General features: G+C 39.7%; 1 protein-coding gene across 1 annotated transcript; it reads right to left on the bottom strand.

The window, feature by feature from the left end:
- Positions 1 to 596: 596 nt before the first annotated feature.
- MED4 (mediator complex subunit 4) lies at positions 597 to 15290 on the bottom strand. The gene is made up of 7 exons (XM_055335695.1): positions 15160 to 15290; positions 12420 to 12486; positions 8348 to 8518; positions 5952 to 6009; positions 4416 to 4502; positions 3050 to 3181; positions 597 to 1478 (listed from the first exon to the last, which is right to left on the bottom strand). Exons 1-7 carry the CDS (start codon positions 15282 to 15284, stop codon positions 1306 to 1308), a joined length of 813 nt encoding a protein of 270 aa, XP_055191670.1. The 5' UTR covers positions 15285 to 15290; the 3' UTR covers positions 597 to 1305.
- Positions 15291 to 15815: the final 525 nt, after the last annotated feature.

Below are 15815 nucleotides of genomic sequence, written 5' to 3'. Positions count from 1 at the left end.
CCCCAAAATGTTGATAGGATCTCTTGGTAGAATGCTGGTTTCATTTTCTCCTATGTAATTTACTCTATTTGCTAAATGCTCCACTATGGATGTTGTTGCTTTTGCAATCTGAAAAAAAAATTAAAAGTACACTAAAATAAATTGTAGCTGTATAAGCATATTATTTAAACATGGAGGTTAACCGTTAGAAGTTAAAAGTGGTTACGTGATTCCCTCTGGGAACTGCAGTGAAACGGAAGGTGAAGGCAAGAGGCATGCTTCCCATTCTAAAACCTTTCAGACAATGTCATTCTTAAGATCAGACATTATTATGTAAGCTTTTTAAAATTATTTAAAAAATAACAAAAAACGAGGGGAAGACTAATGGAAAAAACAAAAAACCCCACAAGAACCAACTTCATTGTATTTCTTCTAAGGTCAGTATGGGCCTTTGTGAGACCTACCAGTTGCGACTACTAGTTCAGCTGTATGCAGTACAGCATGTTCATTCACACTCCCGAATTCTACTTTAGTGCATATGAAATGCAACTGGATTTACAGAAATAATTTACTTTCACTGACGACATATTTCAATTAAAAGAAAAAAGCATACGGAGTACAAACAAAAGAGAGTTTATTTACAAAACTTACAATAATTACAGATAGTACAAATTGAGACAATTTCCGTTACTGTGACCGAAGCTACCCAGCCTTCACTTTAAAATGAGGGTTTTGTTACTCTGAGATACGACAGACATTCGGTGATCCACTGCCCTTATTTAAAATGCTTTTCTAATTCCAGGGGCTGATTAGTGTATGTACAGCGGTCACTTCCCTCAATGTGTATTTCCAGACCTACTATGTACAAGTCCAACATAACTGGAATATAACGGCGTAGAACAGCACTGAGTAATTTTTTTCCCAACAATAAATTTTGATTATTCTTTAAATATTCATTTAGTGGTTTAGAACTGAAACCATGATTTTTGGCTTTTAAAAGAAAAGTCCAGTGATTCTTGATGGGCCGCACCATTCCGCTATAGCCAGTATTACCCGGCTATTTTTTACAGGTTTACAATAGTTTTAGAAACAAAATTCCACAGCATTCAATTCTGTTTTGTTTGGTTTTTAGAGAGGGAGAGAGGCAGGGGGAATCTTCAGAGAATCTTCAGCAGACTCCATGCCCAGCACAGAGCCAGATACGGGGCTCAACCTCACAACCCTGAGATCACGACCTGAGCCAAAATCAAGAGTCTGACGCTCAGCCAAGCCACCCAAGTGCTCCCCATGGTATTCAATTCTGTATGAATTGTGTCTTTTATGTTTTTAATCAGAGTCACTGCTACTGCTCGAGGAGTCTGTTGACATAACTTCTACATCATCTTCATTTTCTTTATTATGCCCCGGAGGTTCCAACAAGAAGTCATTACTGTGATTTGGTGGTAACATATTCATGGACATGTCATTTGACTGCCATGGGTACTGCGGAGCAAGGACATCTGGAGAAAAGAAAGAAGCATATGTAACAACACTTCTACCAGTAATTAATTTACTACTTAACTACACTTCCCTTCATGCACAGAATCTGAAGCCAGTAATTTTTTAAGGCCAGGAATCAAAACATACATTTGGCAAAATTAATGAAGATCAAAGTTATCAAGAAATAGCATGGTGTTTAATAACCAGAACCTGTGTTTTATTTTTTTAGAAATCATGCTTCCATCTAGGTAACTTTATATAATCAGCTGACCTAATTTTTCTTTTGCAAGACGTTCACAATGACCCATCAAATGTGTCTTATACGTGTCGATGTAAACTATACGCAGATCTGTATTAGGTCGTATATAGTATTCTCTCTACACATTTTAAATAGCTAACATGTGCTATACTAAGTATTACAAGTTTAAACTGCCTAAGCTTTGGATCCACTCTGCTCCCTGGACCCTGAAAACGTTTCTCCTTTGCCAGCAGCCACCATGTTAATCTTCGTCAGCAGAGGGCACTGGAGGGACTGTGCAAGGGGACCAGGCCTAGGGATCCTATAGTTTTCCTTCTCAGGCCGGTGGTGCCGGCTGCGGCTGCGCGGCGGCGCAGGGACATCAAGCACCTCAAGCGGTGCTCACTCCCTCGCAAGTTTCAGGGGCGTTGAAGTCTCACCCTCACCCTCAAGGCGGCTTCCCAGCAGGGCTCCCAGGAATCTGAAGGCTGGTGGCTGGATCCCTGCCTGCCGGCTGCAGCCTAGGAACACCCCATCCAGCCTCTCTGCCGTCCCTTGGGCCGCAGCTGCTTCCCGCATCTGTTAGTGCTCTATTTTTTAAAAACAGCTCTCTTTACCCTTTAGTAGTCAGTACCAAATTTTCTTTAAATTTTCCTTGCTCATATTACTATGTGGTTTCTGCCTCATGACTGGCCTGTGACTGGCAGGATATGGAATAACCCAAATGAGAAAAAGGCAAAGATATCAAAGGAAACTAATGCACAGTGAGTTCTCAGTTTGTCCTTTAAGCAGTTTTAAAAAACTTTTTAAATGTTCTACCAAATCAAAACAAGTCACCTACAGAAGATAAAAGGTGGGAAACATAAAATAAATGTAATAACGCAAAACTACATGTAAAACTTGAGGAAGGCTGAAATTCAGAACAGTCTGAGTCTCACAGAAGTGCTATCTAGTTCAAAAGTGCTATTCAGTTATTCAAAAGTAAAAAGTTGTTACTCGTTTTGTTAACTTGGGAGTTTTTCAAGAGTGAGTTCACTTTGTATTCTTTAAAATGAACATTTATATTTCTTATTCTGTTGGTACAGTATATTTCACAATTTAAAAAGCTGTTTAGATTTTAATGATTAAAGGCCTAATGCCGAGGCAAATAAACAATCAATGAGAGAGAAATCAATTTATTTTAATTTCATAAACTCCAACTAGAACAGTTTTTGATCTACAGAGCAGGATAATTGGCAAAAAACCTAGCTATTAAAACGAGTTGGGTCTAGACTCTCAAACTTGTTCAACAGCCAGACAGTCATGTCTTAAAAACTCTGGTGTGTTTGAAAACCCCATTCTGATTAGTATTACCTGGCAATCTGCCTGCTGCAAGTGCATCCCCTGGTAAATGACCATTTACACCATTCGTGGAAGGATTGTTCATTTGACCCAATAATCCACTTCTCATCTCTAAATCAGTTGGGTATGGTCTCCGTGGGTCCCCTAAAAAAAGACTGCTTTTAATTGAATCTTATGCAAAATAAGCAGCAATACTTTCCCTGAAGTATTGATTTTCCTCGGTTCTCTTTGAAAAACTCAAAAATATATTTTCGATTTTCATACAGGAAGGTCATCTTATCAATTGTGATTAAGAGCATAATATATTAAATTTAAAAATACATGCATTTCTTCTCTGAATCTGCACAGAAATATACTATTCTCTATACAAAAAAAAAAGTGTCATTTTAGCAATTCTAGATGACAAATTAAGAAAATAATAATGATCTTGAGTCTTCTAAGTTACCCGCATTTCCTAGTAAGAACAAATGATACATACTCTGAAGGAGAATAAATATATGGCGCTTTTTTTTTTTTTAACAAGACAGAAAGGACTGCTTATTTGAAGGACTACCTAAATTAAAACTTTTTCTAATCAACCTCTTTGATCTTGTCATTTAGAGATTAATTCGTAGAACTTTCCAGTGGAGGTTTATCAGGAGCTTTCATTTCTAATCATGATAGTTTTGGGATAATGAAAACTTGGCAGATTTGGACCAACTTTTTAGTAATATTTCTCATTCCAGATCACTCACCTCCGAAACTGCAGTTAATCTTAGTGTTTTTAGTATGGTGAAATGCCACCATCATGAGATTCTGATGCTGAGATACTCTCCCACTCTTCCCAGAAGATTGCTGCTCTACCGCAGGTCCCTGTCTTATAAATGTTTTATGTGCTGTCAATGTATGTTGTAGTTTGTTACCCTTTTGTGCTGTTTCTAATTATTCCAGCTCTTTCCAGTCCCATGTGTTTGTTTGTGAGCACTCAGTGCTTCACTGTATCACTGAAGAGCTGGGACTGTCTCGTTTCCAAGGGCAGAACCCTTGACGACATCCCAATGGTTCTAAGAAGTGGGCTTCTGGCCAGCCTGGATATTACAGACATATAAATCTACAGCTTAGAATCATTACATATCATCTGGTACTTTTAAACATCAATTTATGATTTTTCTTTAAAAAGGACAAAAACACAGTCTCTATGGCAAAAGCTTTGCAGAAAACCAAACTGATAAACCCATAACCCAAATTATTACTTGTAAGATATTAAAGATATGAAAATATACGGAGGAGGTTTCTAAGGATAAATATATTCTATATTTAAATTTTTCCTATTTTTGAGTATAGTTACCTAAGAATTTTCAAAACCATATATACCTAATAAAAAGAGAAGTATTTTTACCTGGAACCCAGGTGAGTGGAGCACACACAGCATTACTTGCACTTATTCTATGTGCATACTTAATTATTTCTTCAGAGGAGATGGCACCTGAGTCAAGAAGAGAGAGTAACATGTTAGTCTAGTAACTTACAAGTCACTTACTAAATTTTAAATTACCTGAAAATAGGATAATCCGAGTTACCTACCTTCCCTAGTAAAAACTAATATGTATATTATTAAATCATATAAGATTTCCCAACTAAAGAACAAGACATCTAGAAAATACACCTGATAAAGTATCATATTTGGGACATTAGCATGATAATGCCCACTGATCTTGATTACTAACTACCATTAAACATTCCTACTGTTCTGAAAGCAACAGTGAACACAAATAAGACACAGCAAAGGGTGTTTTGTCTTGCATTGACAGCTTAGCTATTACAGCAGCAGCTCATACTACACCACTCAATTGTGACTTAACGTGACCCTAAGGATAGAAGTAGACCCAAGTAGAAACATGTCCACAATATATTCATTAGATTTAAAAACTAAGCTGCTGGATGCCTGGGTGGCTCAGATGGTTAAGCATCTGCCTTTGGTTCAGGTCGTGATTCCAGGGCCCGGTGATGGTGTCTCACACTGGGCTCCCTGCTCAGTGGGTCTGCTTCTCCTTCTACCCCTCCCCATTCCTTGTGCTCTCTCCCCCCACTCAAAAAAATCTTAAAAAAAAAAAAAAAGTAAGCTGCTAAATAATATGTATAGCATGACCTGGTTTTTTAGAATATATGTACATATATGTATTTGCATTAAACACCTAAAAAATGGACACACACTAAACATTAACAGTAGTTATCTGAAACAGGAAAAGAGGAGGAAAGTCAGACAACTCTGAGGTGATTATAGGTAAATAATCTACAAACCAGGGGGATCCCTGGGTGGCTCAGCGGTTTAGCGCCTGCCTTTGGCCCGGGTCGTGATCCTGGAGTTCCAGGATCGAGTCCCAAGTCAGGCTCCCTGCCTGGAGCCTGCTTCTTCCTCTACCTGTGTCTCTGCTTCTCTCTCTGTGTCTCTCATGAATAAATAAAGTCTTAAAAAAAAAAAAAGAAGGCATGCTGGGGTTGCACCATTAAATGTGCACACATCCCAAAGCCACATCTACCTCTGACTTCAGGACACTCTCATTTCACTTCAGTCGCCCACTGCACATTTTCTTTCACTCTCTATCCTGTCTTTTAAGATCCAACTCACATGCCACTTGCTTCCAGCTTGCAGTTCTCTTCCTTTCTCCCAACAACTTTATAAACCTGTCTACTGCACATTCAGATACAAAGCCATAACTTCCCTTATATTATTGCTTCTCAGAACCTGAAAAAGGTATATCTCCCTAACAATACATAGCATATAGTACTAGAGCCTAGCAGACACTTTACAATAAATATTTATTGGAATCATTTCAATAGCAACAAATGATTACCAGTAATACTCTCATCCATTTCTTGAAGCCAAAACTTGGATTTTACACAGAAAGTCATTCATGTTCCCAATAGTACTAACCTTTTCTTGCTTTTTCTATTGATTTGAGTTTTTCTTTTGCCTGGTAAACAGCTGTTGCCTAATTTGAACATTAAAAAAGAAATATGGTTTATTCTTAACTTTATCAAGCAGAATGTTTACCTTCATTCACAAAATGATTAATCCCACAGGAACAATATGCAAAATTTGGAAATCCCCATAATTTATTTGCAATATTCTGAAACACCACTTGGGAATCATTTATATCAGTTGGTTAATAAAAGAAATATGTATTCATGAATCTGTCTTCATTCATTAGTTGTTAGAAATAAAGTATAAATTAGATTGTTTACTAACATTTCTTTATGCCTTCTATCATAGATAGGCATAAGATAACCAGATCACATATGACTCATAAAACATCCTATTCTTGCGTTTATCTCTTCTTATTCAAAGAGAAAATACCAAAATACTTTTTTTTCTAATTTCAAGATACATTCTTGGATTGACAGTCTTACTCACTTATACAATACCATTACCTCCATGCTTAATGATAGCTATAATGAAAACATCCCCAAGTTCCCCCCTCAACCCTGCTCCATTAAAGGGTAAAATGAAGTTAAGCTAGTATATGCATCCTCAACTAGAACAGTAGTTAAGAATATGGAGTCAGAGAGAACTAGGTTTAAGTTCCATCTCTCTACTTTTCACTCTTCCTGGGCAAAGTCGTTAATTTAAAAAAATTAAAATCTTGGGTTTCTTCATCTGTAAAATACTAACCTAGAGTAACTGTTAAGAAGACTGAGATAATACATGTAAATTGCAAATAAGCACAAGGCCTGATGCACAAGTGCCCAATAAATGATAGTTGCTATACCTAAGTCATAAAATTCCGTCTTTTTATGGTCCTTGCATTAACTGTCTTTAATTCAATAATTACATTTTTGGAAATCTAATCTAAAGAATATAATCTGAAATGCAGAAGAGAAAAAGAACTTTTTTGCAATGATACTCAAAGCATTCTTTATAACAGAAAGTTGGAAAACTAAACAAAGGATATATGAAAAACACTTAAGTTTTAATAAACAGTAAATAAAAGCCGGTTAGTATCCTACTAATTATGACATAAAAAATGAAAACTTCTGAAAAAAAAAAAAGTTTGTATACCTGAAACCTCCGTAACACCGTGTGTCAATCAGACTTCAATTAAAAAATCAACTATAGGGATCCCTGGGTGGCGCAGAGGTTTGGCGCCTGCCTTTGGCCCAGGGCGCGATCCTGGAGACCCGGGATCGAATCCCACGTCGGGCTCCCGGTGCATGGAGTCTGCTTCTCCCTCTGCCTGTGTCTCTGCCTCTCTCTCTCTCTCTCTCTCTCTCTCTCTGTGTGTGTGTGACTATCATAAATAATAAATAAAATTTAAAAAAAAATAAAATAAAAATAAAAATCACCTATAAGACTACAGGAAAATTAAAAAAAAATACATCTGGCACTGAAATGAAATGCACAAAACTAAGAATAATGGTAATCTGAACAGAGGGACTAAAGACAATGTTTTCCTCTTCTTTCTACTTTTCTCTATTTTCTGAGTATCTTTTAGCAAGTATTACTTTCCTAATGGAAAATAGATTTCATTATATATTTTTTTTTTAAAAAGCATTTACTTGGGGTCATTTCTTCAGCCGGAGTGGTTAAAGTATCCTGAACCCCTGAGGTTTCTATTTACTGAAGCCCATTGGGACACATTTGGAAGATTCATTAGGGATAAGGATTCCAGCAATATCTACTCCATTTGAGACTCAGACTCAGCCACTGCTGTGATACCACCATATAACAATTTCATTAGTCAGTATTTAGTGAAACAACTGGGCAAATAACAGCAAAGAAATTGTTTTTTTTGAAATAGTAGCCAACAGCAAGAAAAAAAAACAAAAACCCAAAACTAGAGTAGTTGACATATGCCCAAATTCCACCTAGTTTAGAATGAAAGACTAAATAGTTATTATAAACTTTTTTTTTAAGAGTTCATTGATTTATTCCTGAGAGACACAGAGACAGAGAGGCAGAGACACAGGCAGAAGGAAAAGCAGGCTCCCCGCGGGGAGCCCGATGTGGGACTCAATCCCAGGACCCCGGGACCATAACCTGAGCCGAAGGCAGAAGCTCAACCACTGAGCCACCCAGGTGTCCCAGTTAATATAAATTTTAATCAATTTTTAAAATTGGTACATATTTCTACCGATTTCAAAATATTTTAAAAGCTGAAGTAAAGATTTAGGCTACTAATAACTGAAAACTTCTAACAGGACAAGATAAAAGTACAAGTTCCCAGTTCTATTAATCCAGTCCTGTGGAAATCTAAATAAACTTTAAAATAGCTTTCTTTTTCAGAAACAGATTAAACAATATCCTTTTTTATCTTCCTTCTATCAACTTACCAGTATTTGCTCTGCTTCCTTTAGCTGTTTCTGTAGTTGCTGAATATCACTGTCCCTCTTCTCCACTTCCTTTTCTAAAACTTGCATTTCATGATGGATTTTTCCCTGATTAAGTGCCAACTTCATCAGTTCTTGAAATTCCCCATCTCTGTGAATTAACAACTCCAGGACCTATCAGGTAACAGTTGATTAAAGCAGAAAGCAGAATTCTGAAAAATGGCATTCCAATGAAACAAAGACTCTACATGTGAATTGGCCAGGCTATAAAATTTTAGCACCTTCAATGTATTACTCTAATCAATGTTAAGAATAAAAATAGCCTATGATTATTTTAGAAAACAAATTAGTATCAAAACTTTTTTTTCTAATTATATGCTATTCTTTCATACAAAACAAGTCTTCAGAACTTCCAATATGCCAAAATGAGGTTTATTCATTTCCCGGTAAAAATAAAAATTTTAAAGTTTATCCTTAAAAACATAATGTAATGGAGGTTCGCCCCAATTTTGGTATTTGAGATTATTTTAGATGACACCAGGAACTTTAAAAAATTTGTACAAAAAAAAATTTGTACAAAACAAACAGTCTGATTAAAAATGGGCAAAAAGAAAAAAAAATGGGCAAAGAAACTGAACATTTTTCCAAAGACCTACAAACGAGGTACATGCAACGGTGCTCAACATCACTAACTTATCAGGGAAATGCAAATCAAAACCACAATTGGGTATCACCTCATACCAGTTACAAAGGCTGTAATCAAAAAAACAAGAGGTAAGTGTTGGTGAGAATGTAGAGAAAAGAGAACCCTCGTGCACTGATGGTAGGAATGTTAACTAGTGCAACCACCATGGAAAACAGTATGGAAGTTACTTAAAAATTTTAAAATAAAACTACCATATGATCTAGCAATTTCACTCTGGGTACCTATCTGAAGAAAATGAAATTATCATCTCAAAAACATTTACACCCGTGTGTTCACTGCTGCATTTACAATAGCCAGGACTGAAAGATTGATAGATAACAATCTATCAATATATGGATGGATAAAGAAAATGTGGTATTTTTTTTAGTTCTTATTTAAATTCCAGTTAGTAGCAATACAGTGTAATATTAGTTTCAAGTGTACAATACATACATCATACTCACTGATCACAAGTACACTCCTTAGTCCACATCACCTATATTCATCCATTCTCCTACACACCTTCCCTCTGGTAACCATCAATTTGTTCTCTATAGTTAAGAGTCTGTTTCTTGATTTCCCTCTCCCCCTTTTCCCCTATGATCACTTGTTTTGTTTCTTAAATTCCATATGAATGAAATTATATGGTATTTGTCTTTTTCTGACTTAATTTCACTTGGCCTAATACTCTGTAGCTCCATCCACATTGCTGCAAATGGCAGGATTTCATTATTTTTTTATGAGTAATATTCTAGTGTGTGTGTGTGTGTGTGTGTGTGTGTGTGTGAGCACCTCTATACACCACCTCTTCTTACCCATTCATTAGCTGTATATACACCACCTCTTCTTTACCCATTCATTAGCTGATGAACATTTAGGCTTTTCCCATAATTTGGCTATTGCTGATAATACTGCTAAAAACATTGGGTACCTGTATCCCTTCGAACTAGTAGAAAATGTGGAATGTATATATACACACAGAGAGATATTATTCAGCCATAAAAAAGAATGAAATCTTGCCATTTGTGACAACATGGATGAACCCTCAGGCCATTATATTAAGTCAAATAAGTCAGACAGAGAAAGGCAAATAACTGCATGATCTCACTTACATGTGGAATCTAAAAGAGCCAAATTCAAAGAATAACAAATCAGATTGGTGGTTGCCAGGGCAAAATGGGTGAAGATGATCAAAAGGTACAAACTTCCAGCTATAAGATAAGTTCCGGAAATATAATGTACAGAAGCGGTGAGTACAGTTAACAATACTGCATTGTATATTTGAAAGTTGCTAAGACAGTAAATTTTAGCAACTTTAAGAAAGTTCTTAAAAATGTACAGAGAAACAGAATAGAAATTTTTCCAAAGGCACCCTAATCACCAACAGGTACATGAAAAGGTGCCACAGTTTCCCTGACATCTTCTTAAAAGTTCTTAAGAAAAAAAAATTTTAAGTATGTGAGGTAACGTAAATTAACTAAACTTACTGTGATAATCATTTTCACAATACATACATGTATCAAATCATTGTCGCATATCTTAAACTAACGCAATGTTATATTTCTGTTATCTCAAGAAAAATAGAAAAAAATTTAAAAAACCCCAAGTGCTAAACACGATGCAAAGACATGACAAAATGTACATTTTTTTAAAGTCACAAAATTGTATATAATCAACTATAACAGCAAATAAATGAGTAAAATATTAAACTATATAAGGAAACTTGACAATATAAGTAAATGCTTCATTATGGCTGTCTCAGAGTTAAGCTGATTGCAGAAATACTATTATGATAAATGTATGATACTTAAAAAAACTTTTACAGTTGCAAATTTGTGCTATTATGTTCAAGAAAATACATAACTCATATTAGACCTGTGATGTCATGCATACTATTGTTTTATGATGAAGATGGTTTAAAAAAGAGCAATTTCCAAAAATAAATTTTCATATGGGCACATCCAAACTAATATTTAGTACTTTCATTGAACATTATACAGGAATTCACAAGTATAAAGTTTAATTCTTTCCCTGGGTAGTGATGATGACAATTATCCATTACTGAGCTCTCCTTATTTGTACTTAACATGCTGTATCGTAAATCCTCACAACAACTTTATGTGACAAGGTACTGTTATTTTTTAGGGACAGAACTGCCAGTCCTTAAAAAGTATAAGAAAAGTTAGTGCTGACCAGGCAGGTCTTGGTTATGACCTACTGAATAATCTGTGTGCCTGGGAAGTAAAGTCAAAACCTGTATTTCATTTTGTAGTAAGTACTTACTTAATTTTACATGTATTTATCAATAAAGTATCTGGGACTGGCATTCCTCTATTAGGATTTTTCTCTATAAGCTTTTCCTAAAAACAAACAACAGACAAAAAACAACTTTAATCTCCCCAAAAGTCCCAGCTTTTACTACTTGTAGCGTATCTAATTCCCCCTCTCCACCTGAAGGGATTAATCCTTGAAGAAAACAAGTTTTATGATACTTCTCTATTATCAGCCGATTGAATTTCTCTGCCCTCAAAACATATCATAAAAGTAAGATAATAATAGGGCAGAAAGGATGGAGAAGAGATCTATGAGATGTCTCCTGTTATTAAAAAGGTTAATCTTTCCCAGCTGTTTTCTTTTAAAAAAAAACTTTTTTTTTTTTTTTTTAATTACAGTAGAAAACACATAAAATGACATTTGCCCTCTTTAAAAAGTTTTTGGATCATGCCTGGGTGGCTTAGTGGCTGAGCGTCTGCCTTCAGCTCAGGCCGTGATCCCGGGGTCCTGGGATCGAGTCCCACATCGGGCTCCCCACAGAGGGCCCGCTTCTCCCTCTGCCTGGGTCTCTCATGAGTAAATAATACAAATTAATTAATTTAAAAAAAGGTTTTGGATCAGAAAAAAAATCTGCTCACCGTAGAAAATTACAAAGCACAGAAAGGAATAAAGAAAATAAAAACATGTAAATTTAACCTCCACAAAATAACTTCTATTAACAGCTGTATGCTCTTTAATTTCTATTAATTCTCAAGTTACATTAGGGGAACCAGGTCTATATAATAAAAGGTTAGTTTATGACAGCATTAACTTTTTTTATTTCAAATATTGTTTTAACCTCCATGTAACAAGTTTATTAGTTGGTTAATTCAAAAGACAAAAACGAATAAATGTGTAACTAGAAGAAAAAACAATACTGCTAAACCTTTAGACTTTTTTCTTCTCAAGCAGTGTGTTAGCCTATGTAAGTGATTCGAAGAAAGTATCAATTTAAAAATCGTAATCTATAATTTAACAGAATCCAATCTTCCTGTTCTCACACAAAGTAAATGTAAATAGGGAAATTGCACAAATAATGGGGATTTCTTGTTTGTAATATAAAAAGAAACCACTTACCTGGTTTTCCTCATCAGGCGGCAACAACTTTTGGTTTCTTGAAATTGCCAGCATTTCTATAAGTTCTCTAAAAAAGAAAAACAAAAACATCTTTGCAAAATAAATACAACAGAAGCTTTATTAACTGATCTCTACCTAACTGACTTGCTGGATTCATGGCACCCACAGCATGCTGAGTACTCAGAGCCGCTGCCCAGTGACCGTGCGCTTGGGCGCTCATCAGCTACGAGGTACTCTCTCACCAAGACTCAGTTATGTCTGTTACCAGATCCAGTTATGCAAGTTTTAAAGTTCTACTTTACTAGTATAGTTAAATATATTAAATATCCATTTCATAAATACCAACGAAATATGACTGTCAACAGAAAAGAGTAATTTCCATAAAAACCTAAGCTGAATACTTGGGAAAGACTCAACAGCTGCCTGCAAAGAACTGCAAAGTCATGAAAATTCAGCAAAAGTCTACCCTAAGACTGCTTGATAAGCATTTAAGTTCTTATTTACTTTTTTTTTTTTTTTTTTAAGTAATCTCTAGGCCCAAGGTGGGGCTCAAATTCACAACCCATAGATCAAGTCGCATACTCTACTGCCTGAGCCAGTCAGGCACCCCTCATTTCGCTTTAACGAAACACACTGGAAATTGGTGGGCAAGGCATTATGGGTGGTTTATGCAAGAAAACCCCCTAAATTAAGGAGTAGATGAATCACGTTTTTAATGATTTTCTATGTGAACTGAAATTTTTAATTAACCAAACAGGTATCAACTAAGAGGGATTCTAACGTATAATAAAGTCCTACCTTTTTGGAATGCTTATTTACTAGACATGCCAATTTTCCTTTATGAAAACTAGTATAAAGAGGAGTATAAAATATGTATCAGGTAATATCCTGACACACTAGTTTCAAACTTGCTGACAGATGGGACTCCAGAAATTATGCAAGAGGTACAGCTGCACAATTAGCAACAGGACACCGCCAGTCAGCCCCAGTAAAGCCTGTACCTTCTCACTGGCCGCCAGGCTATTTTCACCTGCATACTTCCATCTTCCTTACTGCCAGCCTCAAACTATTTTTCTGGATGGTGCCAACTGGACCCAACCTTCCCCACTATGAGGTTCTCATACCATTATGCATGAACTAGCTAGCTAATTAATGAATAAAGTGGATATGGCAATGGAAAGTCTTCATTCACCCACTGATTAGACATTTAAGTTTCCACTGTGTGCCAGGCACTTTCTGGATGCCTAGCTTATGAAAGCGAACAAAGGAATTTAAATTATAATACAGAAGAGAAAAACCAAGAAAGCAGGTAAATCAAACCAGAGTTAGAAGAAGGGCTGGGAAGAAACTGAAGCAGTGTTAGAGTGTGTCAGTGAGTTGTCTGGCCACGCACACTGGTGGAGTCAGGGAGGGCTTCTGCAAGTGAGAACAGCCGGGTTCGGGGGCCCAAAGATGGGTTTGAGGAAGGGTGGCCGGGACACAGCAGTAGGTACCGAGGAGCAGGATACACAATGAGGACGGGTCGGGAGGGCGGGCGGGCGGGCCAGGCTGTGTGAGGGCCTCACGGGTCATGGTAAAGAATCAGCATTTCATTCCAGGTACAATGGAAAGCGACTGGATCATTTTAACTTTTTTAAAAAGATTTTTTTTTTTTATTTTGAGAGAGAAAAAAAAAAAATGGAGGGGGAGGCAGAGGGAGAAGCGGATTCCACTGAACGGGGAGCTGGTCTCAGGGCTCAATCCCAGGACCCTGCACCCACCTGAGCCCAAGGCGGACGCCCCACTGACTGAGCCACCCAGGCGCCCCACTGACTGGATCATTTTAAACGGAAATGACATGACCTGATTTGTGTTTGTAAGCAATTGCTAAGCTACCTGGAAAATGGATTTTAAGAGGAGTAGAATGGAAATCAAGTTAAGTGGCTTCTGTAGGCAAAGGATGGCATCGGCTTTGACTAGGTCCCAGCCGCTGGGACACAGTCATGGAAATAGGTGACAGCGATCTCTGAGTGCCGGGGTCCGGGGTGTCCCTGCAGGTCACCAAGCCCCCGGCCCGAGGCCCCCCTCCCCCATCTCCCACAGTGTCAGGTCCTGGGGTGTCCCTGCAGGTCACCGAGCGCCCCCCTAGATCCCCCCTCCCCCATCTCCCAGTGTCAGGGTCCCGGGGTGTCCCTGCAGGTCACCGAGCGCCCCCCCAGGTCCCCCCTCCCCCATCTCCGAGTGTCGGGGTCCCGGGGTGTCCCTGCAGGTCACCGAGCGCTCCCCAGGTCCCCCCTCCCCCATCTCCGAGTGTCGGGGTCCCGGGGTGTCCCTGCAGGTCACCGAGCGCCCCCCCAGGTCCCCCCTCCCCCATCCCCGAGTGTCGGGGTCCCGGGGTGTCCCTGCAGGTCACCGAGCGCCCCCCAGGTCCCCCCTCCCCCATCCCCGAGTGTCGGGGTCCCGGGGTGTCCCTGCAGGTCACCGAGCGCCCCCCCAGGTCCCCCCTCCCCCATCTCCCAGTGTCGGGGTCCCGGGGTGTCCCTGCAGGTCACCGAGCGCCCCCCCAGGTCCCCCTCCCCCCATCTCCCAGTGTCGGGGTCCCGGGGTCACCGCCGCTATCAAGCGTCCCCCGGGGGCGGTGCGGGGGGAAGAGGCCGCGTCCGGGTCCCGCGGGGCTGCGACCTCGAGGCCACGACCCCGCCGCGGTCTCCAGAGCGCCGCCTCCCCGACTCCAGCCAGGCCGCCCGCCCGACGCCGCTACCTCGACAAGACCTCCAGGTCCTCCAGCGCAGACAGCAGCCGCTCCCGCGTGCTGTTCCCGCCCGCCGCGCCCGCGCCGCCCCCCGGCCGCTCCTTCTCCTTCTCCCCACCCGAGGCCGCCGCCATGCTGCTCGCGGGCCGGAAGCCGGAGACTGCGCAGGCTCCGGCGCGCGGAGGCGGGCTCCGGAAGCGGAAGTGAGGGCCACCGAGGCGGGGCGGGGGGTGGGGGTGGGTACGCGGAGCAGAGGCGGGGCCGCAGCGCCCCCTACGTGACTGGCGGTGCACTGCGGGCGGCGGCGCTGTGCAGCCCTGGGAGCAGGCTGGGGCGCTCAGGGCTCAAGCACCAATGCGAGGGGTTTGAAGCATGTGGGGAAATTTGCATAACAACCTACATCTTGTATCAGTTTCTTTTTTCTTTTTTTTTTTAGGATTTTATTTACAGAGGGAGAAGCAGGCTCCCTGCAGGGAGCCCGGTGCGGGACTCGAACCCGTGACCCGGGGTCACGACCTGGGCCGGAGGCAGGTGCTCCACCGCTGAGCCCCCAGAGGCCCCCTTCTATCAGTTTCTTTGTGAGATGGGCTGGCCTCAGTATTAACCGGTCTTTAGTGTGCATCCCTACAGTGCTAGCCCCACCCTCCTGGTGGGCCTCGCCTAGG

Source organism: Nyctereutes procyonoides, unplaced genomic scaffold (assembly GCF_905146905.1).
Source record: "Nyctereutes procyonoides isolate TBG_1078 unplaced genomic scaffold, NYPRO_anot_genome, whole genome shotgun sequence".
Taxonomy (NCBI): Eukaryota; Metazoa; Chordata; class Mammalia; order Carnivora; family Canidae; genus Nyctereutes; species Nyctereutes procyonoides.
Note: the sequence above shows the minus strand (reverse complement) of the source record. Positions and strands in the feature narration are given on the sequence as shown.

Coding starts and splice junctions, on each gene's coding strand:
- MED4 (XM_055335695.1), bottom strand. CDS start 15,284: ATGGCGGCGGCCTCGGGTGGGGAGAAGGAGAAGGAGCGGCCGGGGGGC. Junction 6,010..8,347: donor AGGAAGCAGAGCAAATACTG/GTAAGTTGATAG, acceptor TGTTCAAATTAG/GCAACAGCTGTTTACCAGGC. Junction 3,182..4,415: donor TCCACTCACCTGGGTTCCAG/GTAAAAATACTT, acceptor GTCTTTTTTTAG/GGGACCCACGGAGACCATAC.